The sequence below is a fragment of the Bacidia gigantensis genome, assembly GCF_019456465.1.
Source record: "Bacidia gigantensis strain McMullin 20006 chromosome Unknown contig_156, whole genome shotgun sequence".
Taxonomy (NCBI): domain Eukaryota; kingdom Fungi; phylum Ascomycota; class Lecanoromycetes; order Lecanorales; family Ramalinaceae; genus Bacidia; species Bacidia gigantensis.
In genome coordinates this window covers 1,166,625-1,190,151 of record NW_025408594.1, presented here as the reverse complement: position 1 = coordinate 1,190,151, position 23,527 = coordinate 1,166,625, and the positions used below count along the sequence as shown (strand labels likewise).

Here is a 23,527-nt window from a genome sequence, read left to right as displayed (position 1 = left end):
CTCAACCCTCGCCACAGAAGCCAAGTGAAGAAAACATATAATATAAGATGCCACCAGGGATTTCCACCCAGGTAATCTTTGCAGACATGATAGAACATATCCTTAGCGACCTTTTGACACCATATGTGAAGGAGGCTTCATACGGTTCAGAGAGTGAATACACTTCACGAGTCAATGCCAAAAGGCTCGCTTGCTGTCGGGAGTGTGCCCGACCTGAAGGGCTGCACTGAGGGGGAAACCACGCAACCCCTGCATAGCACCATGCCACCATCACCACCGGGAGAATTGCAGCCATTCAGGGATGCTCGCCCCCAATCAAATCACCTTAGCGCTGTGACTACCAGCATAGCCTCAAGGGGAAGCACATCCGCCCGAAATCGATCTTTGGCGCGTTCCGTCAAGCACCCTTCTTTCGAGTTCAATAATGGGTTACATGGTCTCCCCATCGTTCCTCAAAGCTTGAAACACCATCCAGCAGACTTACATCTACCACTAAAGAATGGTCGGGGCTCATTGAGGTTTCGAGCGGCCTCGAGTCCTTTCAAGCAATCGTGAAGTAGCCCGAGACCTACCGACCCGATTGGCAGTCCGGACCATAGAAAACCGTTGATTAACCGCCTTTTGGACTTCTCTGCAGATGTCATTAGCGCGTTTGCAGGATCGAGTTTAGAAGCGCATCCCACCTTTCTGTCAGTCGAGAGAATGGTATACCTTCATGACTTTGGTGCCATGTGGACGGTAGACCTTCATCCCCTGTCCCTGCGTCCTTTGGTGTCTTTATGCCGCTTCGAGTCCTATTTGAATCCCCAAGCGCCGACGATGATTTGCACAAGGCCGTAGAGTAAGTCATATTGGTCCATAATTGCCATGTCACTATGGCACACGTCAACTTTCTATGCCTTTACCAGCGGCCTCGACTTTCTAACCTTCACTTAGTGTAGTTGCAGTCCATGGACTACATGAGGTCTCCGAGGCGTGTTGGGAAGTCGAACCATCTCGTAAATCCTGGCTGAAAGATATTCTACCTGATGGTGTGCCTGTGCGCCGAGTTCTAAATTATAGCTATGTCGCCAATCTTTCGACACTTCTCGGCGATGATCCAGCCAACAATATCTTACAGACGTCGCATTCCCTCGTAGCAGACTTGGAAGGATTTCGCAGTCTTGACAATACAGCAGAACGACCACTGATCTTCGTCTGCCATGACCTTGGAGGAATTATTGTGAAGAAAGCGCTGGCATACTCTGCGACACGGGTCTCGCAGAAGGTGGAACATCTATATTCGATATACCTATCTACCTATGCTATCTTGTTCTTCGGGACGCCTCATTATGGATATAACACACAAGCTTGGCAATGGATGGCAGGAAGACTTCCAGCCTCCTCTACTCGCCAATCTCATTTGTCGGCCAGTATTGCAAGATTTGACGAGATCCTGCAGAACACCACGGACGAGTTCGCGCCAATAGTCAAACAATACCATATATATTTCTTCTGGGAGAGTCAACCAAGTCTACTTGATCAGATCAAGGCATATGTCGTATCACAAGAGTCTGCTGCTCCCGTGTGGGACCGCACGGAACGTTGTGGCATTGAAGCTTCACACTTTACGATGTGCAAGTTCAGTAGTGATACTAGTCCGGGTTTTACAACAGTCATGGCGGCTTTAAAACGATATGGACTTGAATGTCATGTTATTGTGAAGCGGAGATGGCAGGTCGCAAGAAAATTCTTGGAAACCCAACGGTCGATTGAAGCAACAGAGCTTGTTGGCTTCGACGTGCACGAAGCTAATAAGCCGTATACCTATATCAATAGCCCCAAGCACCAACGGCATTCGAAGATGGAGAACAAATACTACTACGTACCACACAATGTTAGTGTGTTTTATACAGGTTGGGAGTCCGTTACGAGAGAGCTACAGCAGAGCTTCCTTAGTCCACCGAGTCCACTATCCGGAAGGAAGCGAAGAATATTCGTTCTGTATGGGCTTGGTGGATCTGGCAAGACCCAATTCTGCCTTAAATTTGTCCATGATCATCGGCAAAGGTGCGGTCAACTGTTCCACCCTGACTTTTCTGTCTTAGACTAAACAAACACAGATTCTGGGCCATTTTCTGGCTAGATGCCAGCCGAATCGAAAACGCAGAACGGGATCTTTCCCAAATTGGCAAACTCGGAGGTCTTGGAGACACTCACCAAGCCGGACTCTATTGGCTGACAGGACTCTCCCTTCCGTGGCTCTTGGTCCTCGACAATGCTGATGATCCTGACACGGATTATGCAAAATACTTTCCTGACGGCCCAACAGGACATATCCTCGTGACCAGTCGACTCAAAGCGTGCAAAACTCATGCTACAGTCGGCTCACACGAGTTTCGACAAATGGGCGCAGAGGATTCTGCAAAGCTACTCCTACGTGCTGCAGGTCTCAACAGTGCAGTGTCCGTGAATCAATGTGGAATTGCACGGAACATCGCGCGAAAACTTGGTTATCTGCCACTCGCCCTCACGCAAGCGGGTGCATCAATCCGCCAAAATATCTGCACTCTTGAGGAATATCTCGAATTGTATGATATGCACAAAGCGGAGATGTTGAAAGATCATCTAGTGCAGGGCACTGACCAATACAAGCACACTATTTATACAACCTGGGAAGTGTCAGTGCAGAGAATACAGAAAACCGGGACTAAGGTGGCTACCGATGCTTTGGAAATACTTTATACAATGGCCTTCTTGCACTTTGAACGAATACCTAGAGACTTGTTCTTCAACGCTTGGGTGAACATGAAAAGATCAGTACGTACTTCGTCAGGAGTAAATCATCACCCACAGAGCGCACTCAGCCATTTTCGGGACATCATTGCGTCTCTTGTTCAGACAGCAATGGTAATCGTGGGCTATGGTACTGAGAGCCGAAAAACAATTCTACCAGACATCCTTTCTTCCCAGAGCGACAAATGGGGAGGAACTCAGGTTTCGCCGCGCTTTGAGTCTTCTGGAGAGTCATTCGCTTGTCTACCTAGATGCAGGGGGGAAATCTTACACGATGCATCCGATGGTCCACCTTTGGTCTAGAGAGCGCTTTGATAGTGAAGAGCAGCAATTGTGGTCTGACATTGCCGTCAATGTTCTTTCAGAGTCTCTTGCTATCGTTGCAAATAAGTCTAGCCGGGAGTACAGGAGAGGACTCATTCCCCACATCGACGCATGCCTCTCTCAACAGCACCGAGCAGCGACGTTCGTGAAATACCAAGATACTCAAACTCTGGCGAAGGCAATGAAGTTCAGTGACGTCTATGCGGAGAATGGTGAATGGCATAAGGCTGAAGGCTTGCAAAGACGGGTTGTGAAAGCAAGGGAAGAGCAACTAGGTCTTGCCCATGCGGATACTCTGGACGTGATGGCTCAGCTTGCTGATGGATGCTGGAACTTGTTCAACATCCCCGAAGCAATCCTACTTTACGGTAAGATTGCCGAGAATGGCGCTCAAGCCTATGGTACCCAAGATCCCCGTGCACTCAAAGTGATTGACAATATGGCGAAGACATTATGGCTTGCTGGGAAAACGAGCGAGGCACTGCGCTGGAGTGAAAGAGCAACGATTGCCATGACCACTGAATTAGGTGAGGGTCATCCCGACACGCTGACTGCCGTCTTCAATCTTGCCCGCAATCACATACACCAAGGCAGTCCAGAGGAAGCCGCGAAGAAACTTGAGTTTGTCCTTGCTCAGCGTCGCCGTATGCTAGGCGAGAGCCACCCTGATACCTTGTCCGCTTTTGCAGAACTCGGCGTCGCATGTTACCACCTCCGTCAGCTTGACAAAGCAGAAGACCTGCTGAATCGTGTCTTACATGAGCGCAGTCGCATCCTTGGATCTCATCATGCCTACACCCTCTGGGCAGTCAACGACCTAGCAAAGATCTACACCGAACAGGGGCGCTCGAAGGAAGCCGAACATCTCCTAACGGACATCCTTGATATTGTAACCTTGACCCTTGGCGCAGAGCATATCGGTATGCTAATGACGAAGTACAACCTTGTGCGCGCCTACAATGGCCAAGGGAAGTGGGCTCAGGGGCGCACGACCCTACTCGAATTGATGGCGATTCAGGGTCGCAAACTACCGGCAATGCACCCAGATTGTCTCTCATCAAGGTTAGAACTCGCGCGTACAAAACGGCATTTAGGGGAGTTAGAGCCTGCAGAGCGTGAGCTAAGAGGCTTGATTGAGGAGATGAAAAAGGTATTGGGACAGCATCATCCGCAGACTAAACGAGCTATGGGGCAGCTGAGTGCCATTTATATTAATATGGGAAGGCTGGAGGAGGCTGAGGAGCTAGATCAAGGCTTGAGGAGAATAGGAAGCAGTATATACGGGGAGGAAGAGATGGCAAAGCCCGTTGAGCAAAACGCGAGTGTGTTGATGATGGGACGAAGAAAGGTAAGGAATAAACCTATAAATACCTGGTGATTCATTGCAATGAACCATTTGAAGCCCTCGTGCGGAGGCGCATATATGACTGTGCCTGCACATTGCTTGAAAATTCGTACTATCGTCAATCTTGACTTCATCTCTGCTCTCAAGAAGATTGGCTTCCTGAATGGTCTGTGGTGGAGGCGAATATTGTTTGCTATACAACAATTGTTCATCAGGTCAAAAGTCTTCGTCTCTGCGTGACAAGGTCTTTCTATCTTCCTTGTTTGATGTTCCTATGTGGAATGAAGGGGCTCTGGAAATCAAGGCGTTAGGCATTGACATCAAGAGCCTATCCAACCATATTTGGCGCGTTTCTACACGTTATCCTGCCTCAAGACAATTTCACTCACCATCATTGCGCCCCTTACTGCCCGCTCGTGAAGTTCATTGCCTGATTACATCCTCTACTCGCTACCCGGGTCAACCGTATTCTCCCTCAGTCTCGCGAAACGTGTTCGAGCTTCTTGTATGCAATACTCCAAATACGCTCTGAACGATCTGGTAAGTCCTCACATTAGCTCATCGCACCATTCGAAACGACTTTCTGGTTCCTTACCCAAAGACAATTGACACTGGGTTCCAATGAAAAGTGACAAGCATCATCCACTCCATCTGCCTCAGCTCCTCAATGCTTCCGTACAAGTCAGCGACGACCCTTTCAAGCACTCTTTTGGTGCCCTCGTCCGCCGCTGCATACTGAGTGTCAAATTCTTCAACAGCGGATTTCACTAGGTTCGGTTCAATCAACAATTGGTAGCCTTCATCGGTACCACTTCCGGTCTGTAAGCCTCGAGGCAGCTTCGGCCACTTGAAAAGGTTCATCATGTTCGAGGGTAGCTCGTCGTAAGGCAGAAGCTCTACTGTCTCTGGCCAGCCGGGTTCTTGCCATGCCATGATGTCTGCGGGTTTGAAGATGTCGATGTCGAGCTGCGGGTCACCCGTATAGAAGCCATTGGTAACGGCCAGGAATTCTTTAAAGTCCCTTGGTAGCTCTGTGCCTAATCGTTCCTCCATCTGTCGAATTTTTTGGGCACTCAAGCCTCGGTGAGTAAAACTGTTCGGAATTGGAGAGTCATCGCAGTTGACAAGGGCCGACTGTTCACGCTCATGCGGCTTGATTTGGAGCCAGGTCACGTCGAGCAGGTCTATGAGTTCTCTGATACTTTGGTTTCTGAATGGTCGTTCGGGGCCCTTCTCGAAACGTTGCGTCAGTGTATAGAGCGTTGACTCGACGTGATTCAAGATCACATTGTCCGAGATATTGAGGTGGCCTTTTACGAAGCCAGCACTAAGCAATTGCCACACCTTTTTGTTGCCAGCGAAGCTTTGTCTTTGATTTGTGGTATAGTCTCGCTGGTTGCGAGAACCGAATATTAAGGGGATGATTTCCTTCAGAAGCTCTTCGGCGTTGCTGTTTTGGCTGAGAACAAAGGCCATCTCAATTATGATACCGGCAGAGCCTAGCTTTTTGCCACCCTTGGCTTGCTCATCGTACCTTGAGAACGCATCCTGGAGGTCCTGATCGTCGAAACTAGGATACTTCTTCCTCAAATCTTCGGCCCACTGTTGACGGGACCACTTTTCCATCTCCCGAAGAGATTCATCGCTTTTTCCAAAGTGTGGGGATCGGCTTCGGACAAAAGCAGGTTTATTGGGGTCACGCTTCAATATGAATGTTGGCCACTGCTGTGAGGTATCCCACGCGAAATGCATGGCTACCTTTTGAAGGTCGTCGTTTTCAAACGTCAAAACATTATGATCATACAGAATAGAAACAATGCGATTGCCTTGTTCAATAGAACCGAGAATCATCACATCAAGAGCTGCGGACAGACCAGCGCTAGTGACACATTTGAAAGACCTCTCTTCGAGCACTGAAGGCTCTAGAGGACGTAGGGGAAAGAACGGCATGGCGAGGAAGCACCCTAGCCTTTGGTAGAAAGGGTTTGAGGGGAGGCAAATCAACGCAACAGATTAGAGTGGCAGAGATTGAACATCATAAGGACACCATGGATAGTGATGAGTGTCAAATGAACCCCGTGGCTGTAGCCTAATCGAGCCATCTGACACTAGACTGGTGAGACCGCAATTCACTTTTTAGAGAGCACGCCAATCATAAACTTGTCGCAATTCGTATACGAAATGGATCTTTCACAGCCCAGGTCGCTTATGTTCAGACTCGATAGGGAGAAGAGACTCGTATAGCCAGGTTAGAAGTGGGAATAGTTAGATGTAAATAACAGACTCGATCAGGGACACGCGTCGAAATCTTGAACGCCAAGATGACACCTAGTCACGTGAGTCCATCACGCCGTTCGATGTGTTATCCATCCATTGAGAGACTAATCCTCTTCAAAGTGCAGCTATTGGGGCTTTGGAAGCATCATTGCCCACTGTGACTCTGATCACTGCGGATGAAAGCTTCTCTGAAAGCCTTCCACCCTCGTGCTTTCGCGTTGCCTAGCACCATGTAACGAGCATTCACTGTGCTATGGCAGCTGCTGCCACGGCCCATATCTTCGCTTCTGTTTTTCCTCCGCCATCTGAAGTCCCTATACCAACACCGACCAACACTCCGCTCCTGCCATCTTCCAGCACTTTTGGGGAAGTCCTTCCACAGCGTCCCTCCTCATCTCATGATCACCCAGGTCCCGGTGTGGCTGAACAGATCAAATGGGATCGCGCTTGGCATGTTGCCACTTTGTCTCTGTCTCTTACGGATGAACCTATTGACGTCTGCACTTCAGAGGGTGAAGAATCGCTGAAAAAGAAATGGTGGGCCAACGTTCCAGACACGGAGACGAGAAGGGCCGTGGAGTATTTGCTAGACAAGGGTAAGAAATTACGGAAAGATGAGGATCTGGTGCGATGGTTCTTCGAAGTTCAGGTCGTTAGCCATTTCATCCGTGTCATGCGGCCGCTACTTGGCTCAATGTTAGACGAGAAAATAAAGGGTCGTAAAACGGAAACTATGGTGGAGGGACTATTGGACGTGGGAAAAGGCCTTTATCTATGCCAAGCGATCTATCTTTACCCTGTCAAGAGATATATGGAGAAGTTCCTGACTGCTTTTCACGTGCAAAGGCTAGAGAAGGATCTACACGGCCTTTTTGTGCAATGTTTACCAAAGGAACAAGTTGAAGCATGTCTGAAGCAGTTTCTTTTGCATCAAGCATCAGTCGTTCTCGTTGTTGACAGGGCTCGCTATGCCCCTAGATATACACAACAGAGATCCTACGACCAGGATTTGACATTGAAGGAAAAGCAGAAAACGCTCACCTGGGTCAAAGCATTGCAAGGAGTAGGACTTGGCGGGCACCAAGCGCAACGAGTTCTTGGTGAAGTCATGATTGAAATTCTTGATAGCCACGTGAGGACAAGCCTTTCGCGGCGATGGGATTCGCCATCTCATAGTGAACAGCGTTTGCGGCATTGGGTCGCAAGCGATTTCACGCTCTTCATTGTTCAGATTCTGGAGGCTATGCACGAGGCTCCTTCAATCGACCGCTCCAGACAAGAGCAAGATGTTCACGTCGATGTCCAGAAATGGCAGGACATGGCAAGTAGACGATTAGGAGCCCTGAGGGCCGACGAGCTGTATGATGTGGTCCTGGAATGGGACAGCAAGATGCAAGGTATTATTCAAGATCTCAAGGTCTACGTCAAGGATTCGGACTCCAGAGCATACCTCACAACGACTTTCTCCAATGCTATCAGTAGTAAATTATTGCAACCAAGCTCGGCGACCAGCGATATCCTACGGGTCTACATTTCAACTATACGAGTCTTCACCTTGCTCGATCCTAGGGGCATCCTTCTCGATCGGATCGCCAGACCCATTCGAAGATATCTGCGGGAACGAGACGATACTGTGCGCATTGTGGTGAGTGGCTTACTCACAGACTCCACTCAGGGTACCAACGTGGACGGGGCCTTGATTGAGCTTGCGTTTGAAATGTCCAAGCATGACAGCCATGCAAGACCGGATGAAGCGAATGCTGACCTCGATTTTGACGATATGGAATGGATGCCGGACCCTACTGATACCGGACCAGAATACAAGAAGCCTAAGCATTCCGATGTCATTGCCTCTCTCATCAGTCTTTTTGAGTCAAAGGACATTTTTATCAAGGAATTTCAAAACATTCTTGGTGAGAATTTATTGAAACGTGAGCAAGGTTTCGAGTCCGAATTTCGGGTGCTCCAACTCTTGAAGAATAGATACGGCGAAGCAGCGCTTCAAGCTTGTGAGGTTATGGTCCGAGACATTGTAGATTCAATTCGCCTGGATGCTGCCATTCAGAAACACTCACTTCTTGATTCCTCCGGAAGATTCACCGGATTGCGTTCCCACCAAGCCCCTTCACAGCTCTCGCCTCTCCACACAAGAGTACTTTCACATCTGTACTGGCCATCGCTTCATTCTGACTCTTTCAACATTCCACCTGAGATCGAAGAATTGCAGGAGGAATACGCCAAAGGCTTCGAAAAGTTCAAGACGTCGCGCAAACTGACCTGGCTGAATGTTCTTGGCCAAGTTACTGTGACCCTCGATTTAGAAGACCGCACCGTCACAGAAGAAGTCCAAACCTGGCAAGCAAGTGTAATCTACGCCTTTCAGCCGACTGATGCCGATGATACCTCCACACCAATCATCCGCAGCGTTGCTGACCTTATTGAGAAATTATCAATGCCGGAAAACCTCGTCTTAAACGCGCTGACCTTCTGGGTCGGCAAACTCGTCCTCAAATCCCTTCCAACGCCTCCCAATCCTCTGCGTAGCTACGCCGTTCTTGAAACGCTTGCCAACGAAGCCGCCGCGCAAGAGGGTACCACTTCTGCCGCCATAGCTATAGCGGCGGAGACGGTGACTGCGGCTGTAGCACCTGCCGTCCTGAGCGAACACGAGGTGGCAAGGGAAAAGATGGGGGTGTATGCGCAGTATGTGGTTGGCATGCTTACGAATGGGGGTGCGATGCCGCTGCAGCAAATCATTACGATGCTGGACATGGCGCTTCCTGGAGGGTTCCCATTTGGAAATGAGGAGCTCAAGGCGTTCCTCGAGGAGGAGGTAAGGGAGGGGAGACTAGATTTTGGTGGTGGTGCTTACAGAATTAAGCGTTGAGATCGCGACTCGTCTGGACACACCCATTTTGCCCACTTACCATCATGAATGTGGGCTGGGCTGGTGCACAGTTAGCAATGAATGCTCGTCCACGGGCAGTTCACAAGGTATCAGTCTTCACAGGCCACGCAGCCAAAAACCACGCACTAAAATGATACCATGAGAAATAATGAATGATAACTGACTGGTAGAACCGACCGAGCTGCTTCGAAAGGACGAGGCTAGAAGACGAAGAAATCGAGCTTAGCTTCATAGTAGAAGACCTACCTGAAGTGGGCGCTCATCCAGGGAGTGAAGCTTATGTAACATTATGTACAAGAATAAAAAGACACCTTTCGAAGGTACCATCCAAAAGCCACATACTTACGGCTGTCCAAATCCCCTCGCGTTCTCCACTGCCCGTTCCAACATCTTCTCCGTCTTCCACCTCGACGTATACTCCGGGAGCAGCAGCCTCCCAAAACACGTCAAGCTCGTCGGCAGTCTCTCATCGCCCACCCCATTCTTCTGCACCACAAATGCCACCCTCGCCTCTCCACCTACAGGCAATCGATCACTCGCAGTCACGAACTCCAGCAACTGTTGCACCCTTGCCTGTCCTATCTCCATCGCTTCTTCTTTATTCTGGGAGAAAGGTCCTTCCGAGCCTTGGCCAGAAGCCCAACCATGGACAATGGACCAGAAATGCTTGATGATGTAGTGCTCTGCGAAGTATCCGCCTTCGTACTTTGTTACGGCTTCGAGGTCGTGCGTATTAATTTTGGGTACGCCTTGAATGAGTGTCTGTAGTGCGGTTACTGTGAAGAGATCTAAAGATTTAGGGTTGATGATGGCTTTGAAACCCTTGGCAAAGGCTTCGTATTGCGGCTCTATACTTGTGGTCGTGAGGTGGTAGATGTAGTCCTGGATGTACTGGTGCCGGTTGGCGTTTGTAACCATAGGGATGCCGGGCGACGAGGAGCGGGATGTGGTCGGAGAAGATTTTGATGGAGGCATCATATCAACGCTTTGGGCTGTGCCGAAGACGTCGACGCTGAATTGGTAAGCGCGACAGAAGGTGTCCTCGACATCGCCATCGGACCAGTCTTTCAGTGCCTTCAAGCCCTTGGCTAGCTCAGGCCAGCCATCTTCAATGTCCTCCAGGTGACTTGGTGGGTGGTTGAGAAGTTTCATGTAGAAAGCAATTGGAAGGTTGAAGGGCAGAGTTAAGCCGTTGTAGATTGCTAAGGAAGTAAGCAATCCGAAGAGTTCAAATTTGTACAAGGGCTCAAGAGAGCTGGGTTGAAACCACGCCATCCCAGTGACTGAGTCCGTGGTGAAAGTGCCGTACTTGGGATCCATAAATTCTGCAGTGGCCAGTCGTAGAAACTCCTGCTGTATGCCACCATGATCTTCGCCCTCCTCGCCCTCATCTTCGCCTAGGATAACTTTGAGAGGCCGCGTTAGCTCCTGTTGCTGCCTGCGCCAGAGCTGATCAAAAGCATCTGTGAGGATGTTGTCGCGTCGAATTGTCAAAAATAAATTTTCCTCGGTAAGTCTACGGACGCGATCATCTGATTTCAAATTTCCCTGGCCAGTCTCACGAGAAGAGAAACCCAAAGACTCCACAAGTTTAGCGTTGATTTTGGCTTCATGGTATGCTTTCGCCATGGCTGCATGATTGATGGCTCTAAAGAACGAGACCAGGGTAGAAGGGCGGAACAGGAAAGGGTAATTCAAAAGGTGAATGAGGTTATTGTCGCCGCCGAATTCCATCCATGTGCCAGGCATCAGAAGTATATCTAATGTCTCTGCCACATATGGAGTCTCAAAGCTCTCGCAAGTGACGCAGCGTCCGCCATAGTAATTGTCTACAATGAAAAGTCAGCTTTGAGCCTGGAAGAGAAGCCAATGACCAGCTTTTGTCAACATCAAGGAGGTAATGTCCGCATTCAAGAATGATAGGGGGTAAAATCTCTGGCTGTCGATGATGAAGAGAAGTCAAATGACTGAAGACTGACAATGAGGAGAAACCCACAGATAGAAGACATAAGCTCTAGCACGCCTCCAACAGCGGAGCATTTTTGAATCTCTGCCTTCCCATTCCATTCTCGCAGTATGACACCCCGAAGCCACTCGATCACAAGTTCGAGACACGTAGCCGTTGTCCAGTCTTCGGTAATCTTCGGGTAGTCTTCTTCGTTGAACACTTTACAAGCGTAGCTTTCCGGCCTTTCCATTATGATAGCTTCAGAATCAACAATACTACGCACGAGTAGGTCTAGCGAGCTTGCGTGCGGGGGCTTTTCTGCCTGTCTCCCCCAATTCAATCTGTCTGTGAAGGTTTTCGACGTGATATCGACAAGCTACTGCCGTACACAGCCGCACAATCAGCGCATGTGCCAAATCATTATCAAAAGCATCAAGCATTTCAAGCGTGAGTGATATGACTTCCGCAGGTATTGGAGGATCACCAGACGGTGCTGGGAGCGCAATGTGACCAGACTTTCGCAACTTCTGCACAGCGACCCAAGCTTCCAGCGACGGTATCCTAACGGAAGCAACAAGTGTTGCCAGGATCACCTTGGCGATATGAGCAATTTCGACCTCGGAAAGCTCTTCCCGTTGCTCTAACGGTGAAATCGAGCTGTTGGGAATGGGTTGAAATCTTCGAGCTGCAGCCTGCGCTGAGGAAAACGTAGGATTTGTTACGTACAGCGACTTTGCGTTCACCCAGAGACATGAGAAAACCGACTGAGGATGAGAGACAACGCATCGAGATCTGGAAAGGTACTTGACTATCAGTAGAAAATTGATAGAGCTGTATTTCACACAAGCAGTCTTCGCTCGCCCAAATTCGACAACAAAACGTCTGAGAATCTCATCGCATGAGCGAATTTTACCGCACAGAAAGTGGCCGACATCAAGAGAATGTACCTCGTTCTCGCCAGGCCCACACGTATGAGAAAGGAAGTAGTCGGTGCGTCCGAGTCTTTTGTAGTCCATTGAGTTTGAGCGTCTTCCGTAGGTCAACGAGCTCAAAGATACTTGATCAGCAACTGCTGGAGCCTTTTCATTCTTATGGCTGTCTCTCTCAAAGTCCCAAGGCGTGGCATCAAACATGCTTTGAACCAGAGACCCCGGATCCTTGCCTTTAGATGAGACTTGTAGTGTAGCGATCCCTTTCTGTGGGATACTGCTTGTTGGAGATCCTAATTGGTTATCGCATGAGCCTGAGATTCGGAGCAATTGACCCTCCTCGCGTGTTTGTAGTTGGCTAGAATGGTCATTTGATCGAGCCTTGGTCTCATCAGCCAGCTTTTCTCCATCTCCCACAGCCTCATCGGTCACTGGTTGAAGGTCGTTCGCAAAGGCTGGACTCAAATCTGATCGACTTTGAGATTTCTGGATATATGGGCAAAGCTTCCTTGTACGATTGTCTACAGATAGCAGATGGGCAGCAATTGCACGGGCACTTAAGACCGTGTAGGGGCGAAACGGGACTCTTGATATCCTTTTTCTAAAAGTTGCACATGTTGGAGTTGTGCAAGCAGCATTGTTACAGCCATTGAGGACTTGATCGAAATATCTTGACCGTAAAATGAGTGAAACTTATGAAATCTACAAAACCAGTTGTGCTTACGCATTGAACGATGTCTGAAAGCCATGACGTTTAACTGAGCTTGGATCTGACCAAGTTTTTCCTTGCCCTGTATCTACATGGTTCGTATCTTTGGGCACTGCGACATTGCTAGTATTGCTAGCTGGGGGCTTCATGTCTACCAACAGACTGTGAACAAATCTCGCGGTCTTCCTCTTTGATGGATGACTTCTACCGTCGGCTACGCCATAATAAGCCAGATAGAAGTAGGAGAATAAATGTGCTACATTGCACAAAAGCTTGTGGTAATGATGACCGCTGATACTCCGGAGGCGACTGTTTACTGAAGGGACCCCGTACCAGCGCTTACGTCATCGTTCGTCACGATTCAGAGCTTGCGATACCCAGTGCTACCTTCTCTCTAACACCTACTGACAATCCAATCTCCTATTCCTTCCAAGACCACCTTCGAGTGCCGACTATTCGTAACGTGACTCACTATGACATCCATTGCGGCACCTCGTGCGATGCTTAATGTTTCCAGTCAAGCAGCACCCACAGACAAAGTGAATACGCATCCGTTTACGTGCAACTCGTGCCAGGTTGCATTTCGGAATGGCGATCTCCAGAGAAGCCACATGAGAACAGATTGGCAGTAAGATACATCATATCTAGACGCAATGTTCGAGATACTAATGTTGGTAGCCGGTATAATCTCAAACGCCGCGTTGCTTCGCTACCTCCAATCTCAGCAGAAATCTTTCAAGAAAAGGTTCTCACAGCACAAGCATCATCGACTGCAGTTGCTGCCAAAGCCTCCTTTGAGAAGCCATGCTCTGCTTGTCAGAAGATCTACTATAGCGAGAATGCGTACCAGAATCATCTCAGAGGCCAAAGACATCGTTCAAGAGTCACAGCCCTCAGCAAGGACGATTCTACTACAGAAGATGGATCAGTTGCGACTTCAACTTTCTCTCTGGGTGAGCCGATCAATAATACTCCTGATGCAGTCACCAGACCGGTAGCTCCTCGAAGTCCTCGTATAGGTCCTGAGGCGGAAGAAGAATTTTCAAAAGTGGTGGATTCGCTTAAAGATACTAGGATTACGGACGGGCTTTCCTCCCCAGTGAGTCGGCGGCCTACTCGTCCTCGTCACTCGGCCTTAGAAGACAGGACCGAACATCCACTCTCCCCGGAAAAGAGCGGGGTTGATACCGAGGAAGCGAAAGTGGACATGGCCACAACCACAAATGATATCCACCTCGATGAGTGCCTCTTCTGCAACCTAAGAGCGGCGGACATACAACAGAATGTATTGCACATGTTCAAGGTGCACGGCCTTTTTGTTCCAGAGCGAGATTACCTTGTGGATTTAGAGGGTCTCTTGCGCTGGCTTTGGACACAGATTCATGCAGAGCCGCATGAATGCTTATATTGTCACAAGATCAGGCATTCTGCGGAAGCTATGCAAGCTCACATGAGAGATGCAGGTCATTGCAAAATTGCATTTGAGGAAGAGGAGGACATGATTCAAATCGGACAATTCTACGACTTTACGAGCACTTATTCTGATGATGAAGACATTGAGATGGATGGTAATGATCAAAACAGCGATGGAAAGGGCGGTGAAGGCGACTGGGAAGACGAAAGCGATGTCGGATCTGAAGACGCGGACGACAAGTTAGAGGTCGACGATAAACAAGAGCCGAAAGAGAACCATGCGAGAAATGGGACCGGAGCGTCACATCCAATATTAGTCCTGGACGACGAACTCCACCTTCCGTCCGGTAAAGTTGCTGGTCACCGCTCTCTTGCCAAATACTTCCGACAAAATCTACGAGACCGTCCATCTCCTGGTCAACTACACGAGCAACAGAAGTTATTGGATGCCGCAGTGGATGAAGAGCAAGAAGACGTTGCGATGACAAATGGAGGGCATGATGCAAGAAATGGTGAAAATGGTAACAGAGGCCGCCAGCTCATCTCGCGTGCCAATGGAGGTCAGGGTCTAATCGGCGTCTCTGATGCGAAGAAGCAAGACATTCAAGCGGTGGAGAAGAAAGACGCCAGGAGGGCACAGAGGGCGGAAAAGCAGTATCAGTGGGGTGTGAACAAGAGGGCGAACAACCAGAAACACTTCAGGGACCCATTGCTGCAATAGACAGTTTTAGATTATACAAAACGTGTCGATGAGCAATTGATCACCCGGATGATGGTGGACCACTTAATCCTTACTGACGATTCTTCGCATCAATTGGCTTTACCATCCTCTCCATCTGACCCAGACATCAATAACTTCGTCCTCTCTCCCTTCCAACCTACTGTCTACGACCAAGTAAAATCCAAACATCGCGCCAGCAATGCACGCGTGGTTCGGCCAAATCCGTACCTTCTGCCCCACCTCCAAGTCCAGGGGCCACCCGTCTTCGAGCTCAAATGCTTCAGGGTCTCGAGTCAGGATTCCGTGTTCTTGGCTAATCCTGCCGACTTGCCAGCCAGAACGCATTTCTTTGCGCTTTCCTTGAGTGGTCACGGAAGGAGGAAATCCCCAATCACTCACGATGCCGAAGCCTGGGTAGGATTTGCAAGGTTCTCTACCCAGCGCGAGGGAGCCGGCTGCGATGAGTGCTTCTGGCGGCGAGCGGTGAGGGTAGAGGCTGTTTACCTCTGTGAGGATGGTTAGAGCCACGTCTGAGGTTGTGAGTGGCATGGCTTGCGTAGCTAATTGTTGCATGTCCAAGATGGGATACACGCCAGCGTGAAGTTCTAAGGTGAAATCTTGATTGATGCGCGAAACTAGACGCTGAAGTTTGGAGACCGAGTCCGATCGTGAAGAAGGAACGTCCTCAAGAAGGGCCTTGATAGATGACGCCGTAGGTGTAGCACCAACAGAAAGTGTCAGCTTTGGAAAAAATGCTTCATTCAGTATTGTGATCGCTTTGTGGGCTGCTTTTTTGAGTTCTTCAAGCTCTGTAAGCAGGAACTCGAGCGCTTCGTTGTTCGAGTTGCTGCCATAGCTGTGGCCTGCATGGCTATAGAGCCCAACAAGATTGACAGATCCACTCTTTTGAAGGCTCGATACGTAAGTTAACAGGTTGCTGAAGCCCTGTGAGTTGCTATCAAGGCCAGCACGATGATATCCTGTATCGATCTTCAAAAAGACCTGGAGCGGCTGTCCACTCAATTGCAAGAACCGTTCAGACTCATTCAACTGATCTACATGATCAATTAACACCGAAATGGTCTGAGGGCCGAGTTCCTTTGCCAAAGAAGCTAGACGGGTACATGCAGAAGGTGGTAACGGAAGTCCATAAAGGATCTGTCAAGACGAGGTCTCAGGTGAGGTAAATTGGCACAGTCAACAATACGCACATTTATCTGTTTGCCTTGTAATTTTTTATTCAGCAAAGTTTCACGCAATCCCTCAATTTCGGCGATAGTGGACACGACAAACTTGACGTCTTTTGTAGTCTCCCCAACCTGAAGCTTCGAGATCTCAGTCGTCTTTGCGAGGCGAAATCAGCCCCATCACGTACGAACGCATATGAGAGGTTGTAGTACGATGTCAAACATTCACGAATTGTACGATGCCGGACAGGCTATCAAGCATTTCCTCGACCTAGAATGGAAAACAAAAGACTAAAATCTATGAGGAGAATGACACTGAATATCTTTCGCACTCTGTTCATTGAAGGGGAATAAAAAGGGGTGGGCAGAAGCATTACCTTGTGGGTTTTGGTATGGGGGCGGAGACTAATATCGAGAGCCTGACAATTTTCAAGCATTTGGTAGCAGTTCACCTCGAGGATAGCCCTGTCTATGACTGCCGCGGGACTAGGAAGATCTCGTAATGACCTTCCTTTGAAAGCCTCTTGGAGTTGTTGCGTTGACGGTGTAGGGTACAACAGATCTATGCCAATCGGTCGAAGTTCCGCAGCAACCATGTCTGCTGTTGATCTCGGTGATCTATTTGCTCATATCATGCAGGAGTGTTTATCATTCAATCAGAATTGGCAAGTTGAGCGATTTTTTGATAGGCAGGTGTTGGATATCAGCCTCTTGTTGAGCCTTGCGCGCTTTGCTTACGTCGCCTCTGCACATTCCTCAACTTACTTTCCCAACTACAATCTCCTATACGAGTATATCAAGAATCTAAAAATAGGCTCGCTTTCACACTGAATGAAGCAAAAAACGTGAACGAGGTATGAGGGCAAAAAGGAAAAGGGTGATGATTAGTGATTACGTGGTCCGCAAATAAGGTTTCTAAAGCCGATGAGAGACGCTAAGCTAGATTAGGCACTTGCCGCTAATGCCACGGGGTGGCACCGTGCGCGTGGATGGCAGGTGGACGAGCCCTCGAGGATGGACGGTGGAAGAAGGCCTCCACCCCAAACAGCTCCACCGCGAAATCTCTTAGATTTCAAGGGTTTAATGAGGCTTCTGCAACACGCATTAAGCTTTCGGATTAGCCTGCCGGATTGACATCTAGAAGAAAAGGGAGATTTATGTGACTTAAAGTGCGGCACAGGTTGGCCCCTGCCAATGGCCAAAGTGTATCAAGAAGAAGCTCCTCAAGTGTTTTACATTTGTCTAGTGAAGTGAACGTCGGTCGGACAAACCTCTACCTTGGACGTCGTTATTCGCATCCTTCATCCCCAATTCCCCACTGTACGGCGTTTCGGGCGTCAATTGCGTATTCACTGCTGATCCGCGCACAGCTTGTCTCGCCTCGTCGCATAGCAGAAAGAAAGCTCCATCCGCGATGTCTTCCGCATCCGTTCGCTTGGTCCCACTTTTGCCGCTGCAATTTCGATAGGGAATGAAAAGCTCCGGGCCCCTCCAAAAGAGAGTAGTACAAGAGCTTTGCGGACTCCAGAGACAATTGGACTGCTTTACGAGGAAGGGTGTCTCCGCCCTCGCCTGCAGCCGTGGCTGAAACAGGACATTACCGAGCGAAGGAGAGAGGGAAGGGGTGAAGCTTGAGCCAAGATGGTTTTATCAACAGTGAGGGAGAGTGCCTACAGCGTTCCTCTCGCCATGGCAGAGGAAGACATGGAGACCGTCGAAACCACTTCCGAGAGCGAGTTCGACAATGCCCCGCCCGTGCATCCCGTCCCCACCATGCAGGGCGCTTTTGAGGAGTCCATGTCCGAGACAATGAATGGGGATGATCAGGACGAGCTTCCGGAGCGCGTTTCCAAGGCCGACTCCGCAACACGACGCAAGTTGCTGTTAGAGCAGGAGCACTATGAGCGCACCGTGGCAGGACGATGGAAGCAGAAGCCAGGAGAGCGATTTCACCCCCTGTGGAAGCTTGTGGCGCAGATATCATTTGGCATGCACCTTCTGCAGCAAGGCCTCGCCAAGTCAGACGAGGAGGTGCTGAAGATTCTGCAGACCCATGTCGACGAGATAGACGGCTTTCTCGAACGGACCACTGAAGATTTCGATCTTGCTCAGGGCGATATCAACGAGCGCATTCGTTACCTCAAGCTACCGCTCGAGCATGGTGAAGTCTTTGATCAAATGCTGGTTGATCGGGCTTTCCGCACTGCGATCGTCGAGGGCAATGAGAAAATCGAGCATATCATTGATCGAACATCCGCAGCCATGAACGATGCCCTCAAAGATGTTCAGAAGGGCCTGGATGCTACAAGGGAGCTTGCAAAATATATGACGAGAATTGATAAGGTATGGGAAGACAGAACAGAGGAGCATGATTCGGTATACCTTGCCATGATCGGCAACACTGAAGGATGGACAAGAGCATTCTTGACGCTTCAGTCAAAAGGCGGTCATCTTCGTAAGGCCCTCATACAGCTAGGCGGCATTGTCGCCGAGATGCAGAGACGAGCTGGTGCTGCAAGCCGGAAAAACCTGGTATTGTCTGCTTCAGAATCAAAAGACGCTGTTGCTCTAACACCTCGTAGTTACCATCTAGATCAGCGACCGGCCGATATGCAGTTGATACCCGCGCGGACAGTCCGCAAAACTCCCCGACCCCACCTCGATCTCCTAATAAGCCCTTGCCAACCTTTCCCGATCCTTCTTCTCGAGCCCCATCTTCTCATAGACAGCCCAGGTCATCTGGCTCACGATCAGCAACGGCCTCGCCACAAGTTCACCAATCATCAGGTCAGAACACTCTGTCAGTCTCACGCAGGGATAGTGGAGTGTCTCCGAGAACCGTTCAGTCAGCGTTATCACCGAGACACCCTGCTACAGGGCTGTCTCCAAGATCACCAAACCTCGGCAGATCCCCCAAGAGCCCAAATAACGAAAGAATTCAAGCATCAAAAGAACAGCATAAACCATCGCGAGCGTCTGACATGGGGTTAGGTATTGTCCAGCCTGCAGGCTTGAATGTTGATCGGATTCATGAAGCGCCCGAGAACGTGAGAAACGCAAAAGGGTTCGAGATACAAAGCAACAAGCGGTCAGAGCATCACAGAACATTGAGGAGTCCGGAACCTCAAAAGCCCAAGAGCCCTGAGCAATATAGATCTGTGAGAAGCCCGGAGCCACGACCAACTGGGCTCAGGAGTCCTGATTCTGAAAGAGCAAAACAAAGCCTGGAGCCTTACAGACCGGTGATTAGCCCAGAGCCGAGACATCGGGGCATCAGAAGCCCTGAACCAATAAGTGAAGAGAGTGCGGAAACGGCATTACCCCAATTCCAGACTCCTGCCCAGATTATGGCGAGTATGACAAATGCAAGCAAATCTTCACTGTCGGATCATTCCCCATCACGCAGAACTTCAATAACAGAGCGAACTCGCTCAATACTCGGTAGGAAACCCTCTGTGAAGAAAAGCAGTTTAAGCAATGCGGAAAACAACAACATACTTGATCATGCTGAAAAATCCGAACAATCACACAAATACGTACAAAAAGCTTCGGAGTCTCCTAAATCAAAGGATCAAACCACTTCCCCCTTCTTCGCAGGCTATCGTCTCGCCGAATACAAACACCTTTGAGTGTATCAACATATACAGACAGCCCTACGCCAGATGAAATCGATTATCAACAGCTAGGTCAGGAGGAGAGCCCTCAACATGTACAAGATGGAAGACCTGCGCCAAGTCAGGGCTCATACGGAGCCTTCTCGCTGATACCTGCACAGCCGAAGATGTCGCCATTACAGAGTTCTTTCGCTGCTATTGACCTGGAGAAGAAGCCGAACCCACCAATTCAGAGTGACGAGACACCAAAGCCGCCCGTAACCACCACGTTTCCAATCACGGCATCCGAGGACATCCCTATCAATATTGAAGGTGATTCCAATCCAGTTCACCCCCTATTACAAGAAGAAAGGCACGCTCGCTTTGCTGCGCGCGCCGGACTAGCATCTCCTGGATCGAGGAGTTCGCAAGATTTGCCTCTGCGACATTACTACAGTCAAGTAGACCTCGCTTCTTCCAAGCCTGGTCTGTCGGAACGTAACAAGGACACTCTAAAAACTCCCAAACGATCGAGTTCACTTGTGTACACGCCCACACATTTTACAATAATGCCAACAGGGACTCAATCACCAGAACCGGGAACTATACATCCAACGTCGGATCAACCTACTCTTAATGCTTCCGCGATTAATTTGATGCCTCGAAACAACAATGTACCACCAGAAGCCGAGCTCGGTATTCATCCTGCGCACCGTTTGAATGACCCCAATTTTGCCACGACAATGGCCCCGTCTCCTGGCCCTTCTACGATCTCATCAACAACCGAACAAGGCGCAACTCCTCAACCAATATCTACTGGCCCGTTGCACGCTAACTCTCCGCCGGCACGATTCTCTCCATCACCTATTCCTCGGGTGCAATCACCCAGCTCTGCCCGGTCTCGTCCTCCTGATGGTCCACCTCCCCCGCCGCCTGTTCAGTCAGCGGATTCAAGCGGGCAACCTAAAGTCTCTCACCCAACCCAAATGCCCTTCTATCTCAATCCAGCTTCTTCCTCTGCACTCATTGATTTTCTCCAAAGCACGCCACCACCCTCGCCACCCCATTCTGCCGCTCGCGCCGACACTGGCCCACCGGCAAATACCAGCACCAGCAATTTTTTCACCCAGCACTTTTCGAACCGTGGCAATACTAGTAGTCCGCCTCCTCCTGGTCCTAGTGGACCACGCATGGGTCCATGGTCGGCTAGCACTAATGATCTGGCTAGCGGTAGAATGAACGGATCAATGGGCACCCAACGGAAAGGTCTTGGCTGGAAAAAGATGTTTAGTGGCCATGCAAAGAGCACTAAAGAGCCAAAGGAAAGGTCATCGAAGAAAAGAATCAACTGGGGCAAGGATACCACTGCAGAAGGCCTTAATAACTTAGGGCTTACTAACGGAAAGACTGAAGACAGTAGAGAGAAAGACAGAGACGGCGGCTTCATGGGAGTTGGCAAAGATGGCGTCTGGATATCTCGGAGAAACTTCGTCCGGAACTGAATCTGGGATGTCAATCAAATATATGGCTGCCACATGTTTGGAGTTGGATTTGGGAGGCATGCTTCCCAAATGACCATTCTTGCGACATAACTTGTATAATGTAAAATGAATCCTACAGCGGCCTGCACTTCCTGCAGTTCCAGCTGTTGGGGAATGGCCAGTACATGGTCTTTCAGTTCACTTGTGTATCTATCGGGTGACAATACGCCCTTTATGAGATAGAGGATTCAATGAACACTCCTTCTGGCATCTTTTGAATACTCAACATCATAGTAGCAGACTTTTCGCAGACCTACGACTTACAATCATTTACACCTCTTCTCCACAATCCCCGCTCCAAATTCCTCATACTCCTTCCGACTGATCCACATCTGATGAAAAGTGCCCAAGCTCGCCAAGATACTCCCTCCAATCCAACTTCCAAACTTCCTTTCCGCTAAATTTCCAGGGCTAGAAACCCTTACCCTCGTTGACGGAAACACAGCAGTAATTTCTTGCACCAGCCTATCGTTGAATCCATGTATCAGGCTACTCCCACCTGTGACAACGATATGATTCAGCAACGTCGGCTTAACGTCTGTGTCAACGTTGTTCAAACTCTGCTTTATCGCTTCAATGATAGTTTGATTCTGCTGCGGCGGAGGATTCGCAGCATCCGTGAGTGCCATCTTCGCATCAAATACTCCCTCAACGCAACGATACCGGTCTGGCGCAGCAAACATCTGGTTCCAGCCATCTGGCATCTCGAATGGTTTCCCTTGATGCGATTTCGCGGCATCCAGGTTCGTCACCCCGTTTGGTCCGTGCCCTGATAATCTCGACTGGCCCGTCCATACCGATACCACGCTCTCCTTAAACTCTTTTAATACGCGTTCTTCTTGCAAGGCGCGGAATGATGCGTCTGGCTCTGTGCCTGAGGGGAAAGTGCGGTAGGTAGCTTGTGATTGGGCGCCCGCGTCTACAGCGGTCTTGGAGGATATTAGGTAGTGTGGTGTAAGAGGGACTTGAGGTTGAGAGGTCGAGAAGAGGAGACGCGCTTGGTTTGATATGAAGTTGCCGGCGAGAGGCGAGCGGACGACGCCTTTTCGGAGGATCATGCCGTCGTGGACGGGGGAGACGGAGATGTTGGCGGCACCAATGTCGACCACGAGAGCGGAAGGTTTGCCAGATGCGAACCTGATTTGCCAAATTTGTTAAGTTTGTGGAGCGATTCTAGGAATTTGCGGGCCACATACGCTGCCAACACACCGCTTCGAGCAAGCCAGAAGGCAGGCACACCCCAATTCTCCATCGCGATTTCAATTCCCTTTTCTCGATCTTTTCCTACATTCCAGCCTGGTTCTGTCATGAGCAGCGCATTTTCTCCTACGGGCTTCTCCCCATCTTCCGCAATCTCCATGTTGAGATCTTGATTGTCTGTATCATTGAGTCCATTGACTGCCAGCCTACCTTGCTTCGTGCTTGTAAGTTTAGAAGTAATGGCATATTCCCACAAGCTTGCGGCAGTGTCCCAATCCTCTACCAAGCTATCTTTGGACATGACATTGCTGATTGCCAGCCGCGGAAAGGGCGTATGTATGGCATTGTCTCCGTACAGCTTTCTTTGGTTTTCGGGCTCGTTCTCTGAAGGTATGGTGCCATAGTAGGAGGGAACGACGGATTTAGGAGTATCTTCGCCAGCAAATCCAGCGCGTACGGTGGAGTATCCAGGGTCTATTACGAGTGCGGAGATCTCATCTATCTTTTGTCAGGGGCACCGCATTTTGCACGAAGTTGATAGACTATAGCGGCCCACCTCCTCCATATTCGTTGGCATCTGGAGCTTTGGCGGTGCTCTGACCGGTGGCCATGTTGGCTTGATGGCGTACTCCGAAGCGAAGGAGCTGTGGTGCGGCC

The 23,527-nt window shown here is 49.6% G+C and overlaps 10 protein-coding genes across 10 annotated transcripts; 5 read left to right on the top strand and 5 right to left on the bottom strand.

Moving 5' to 3' along the window:
• Positions 1–779: 779 nt before the first annotated feature.
• Positions 780–4,477, top strand: KY384_002642 (uncharacterized protein; the record flags this gene model as incomplete). Its single annotated transcript, XM_044811164.1, has 4 exons — positions 780–841; positions 937–2,049; positions 2,103–2,799; positions 2,936–4,477. The coding sequence occupies 4 exons, from the start codon at positions 780–782 to the stop codon at positions 4,475–4,477; spliced, it is 3,414 nt and encodes a 1,137-aa protein (XP_044672047.1).
• A 558-nt stretch (positions 4,478–5,035) lies between these two features.
• On the bottom strand, positions 5,036–6,394 carry KY384_002641 (uncharacterized protein; the record flags this gene model as incomplete). Its single annotated transcript, XM_044811163.1, has 1 exon — positions 5,036–6,394. The coding sequence occupies one exon, from the start codon at positions 6,392–6,394 to the stop codon at positions 5,036–5,038; it is 1,359 nt and encodes a 452-aa protein (XP_044672046.1).
• Positions 6,395–6,974: 580 nt separating this feature from the next.
• KY384_002640 (uncharacterized protein) lies at positions 6,975–9,608 on the top strand (the record flags this gene model as incomplete). The annotated part of the gene is made up of 1 exon (XM_044811162.1): positions 6,975–9,608. One exon carries the CDS (start codon positions 6,975–6,977, stop codon positions 9,606–9,608), a length of 2,634 nt encoding a protein of 877 aa, XP_044672045.1.
• A 363-nt stretch (positions 9,609–9,971) lies between these two features.
• Positions 9,972–11,827, bottom strand: KY384_002639 (uncharacterized protein; the record flags this gene model as incomplete). The annotated part of the gene is made up of 2 exons (XM_044811161.1): positions 9,972–11,458; positions 11,626–11,827. The coding sequence occupies 2 exons, from the start codon at positions 11,825–11,827 to the stop codon at positions 9,972–9,974; spliced, it is 1,689 nt and encodes a 562-aa protein (XP_044672044.1).
• A 25-nt stretch (positions 11,828–11,852) lies between these two features.
• On the bottom strand, positions 11,853–13,144 carry KY384_002638 (uncharacterized protein; the record flags this gene model as incomplete). Its single annotated transcript, XM_044811160.1, has 2 exons — positions 11,853–13,014; positions 13,071–13,144. The coding sequence occupies 2 exons, from the start codon at positions 13,142–13,144 to the stop codon at positions 11,853–11,855; spliced, it is 1,236 nt and encodes a 411-aa protein (XP_044672043.1).
• A 682-nt stretch (positions 13,145–13,826) lies between these two features.
• On the top strand, positions 13,827–15,349 carry KY384_002637 (uncharacterized protein; the record flags this gene model as incomplete). Its single annotated transcript, XM_044811159.1, has 2 exons — positions 13,827–13,843; positions 13,894–15,349. 2 exons carry the CDS (start codon positions 13,827–13,829, stop codon positions 15,347–15,349), a joined length of 1,473 nt encoding a protein of 490 aa, XP_044672042.1.
• A 99-nt stretch (positions 15,350–15,448) lies between these two features.
• KY384_002636 (uncharacterized protein) lies at positions 15,449–17,132 on the bottom strand (the record flags this gene model as incomplete). Its single annotated transcript, XM_044811158.1, has 3 exons — positions 15,449–16,507; positions 16,561–16,674; positions 16,914–17,132. 3 exons carry the CDS (start codon positions 17,130–17,132, stop codon positions 15,449–15,451), a joined length of 1,392 nt encoding a protein of 463 aa, XP_044672041.1.
• A 1,093-nt stretch (positions 17,133–18,225) lies between these two features.
• On the top strand, positions 18,226–20,165 carry KY384_002635 (uncharacterized protein; the record flags this gene model as incomplete). The annotated part of the gene is made up of 2 exons (XM_044811157.1): positions 18,226–19,068; positions 19,119–20,165. 2 exons carry the CDS (start codon positions 18,226–18,228, stop codon positions 20,163–20,165), a joined length of 1,890 nt encoding a protein of 629 aa, XP_044672040.1.
• Positions 20,166–20,317: 152 nt separating this feature from the next.
• Positions 20,318–21,631, top strand: KY384_002634 (uncharacterized protein; the record flags this gene model as incomplete). Its single annotated transcript, XM_044811156.1, has 1 exon — positions 20,318–21,631. The coding sequence occupies one exon, from the start codon at positions 20,318–20,320 to the stop codon at positions 21,629–21,631; it is 1,314 nt and encodes a 437-aa protein (XP_044672039.1).
• Positions 21,632–21,936: 305 nt separating this feature from the next.
• Positions 21,937–23,481, bottom strand: ARP4 (NuA4 histone acetyltransferase subunit; the record flags this gene model as incomplete). Its single annotated transcript, XM_044811155.1, has 3 exons — positions 21,937–22,807; positions 22,867–23,368; positions 23,427–23,481. The coding sequence occupies 3 exons, from the start codon at positions 23,479–23,481 to the stop codon at positions 21,937–21,939; spliced, it is 1,428 nt and encodes a 475-aa protein (XP_044672038.1).
• Between the last annotated feature and the right edge of the window lie 46 nt (positions 23,482–23,527).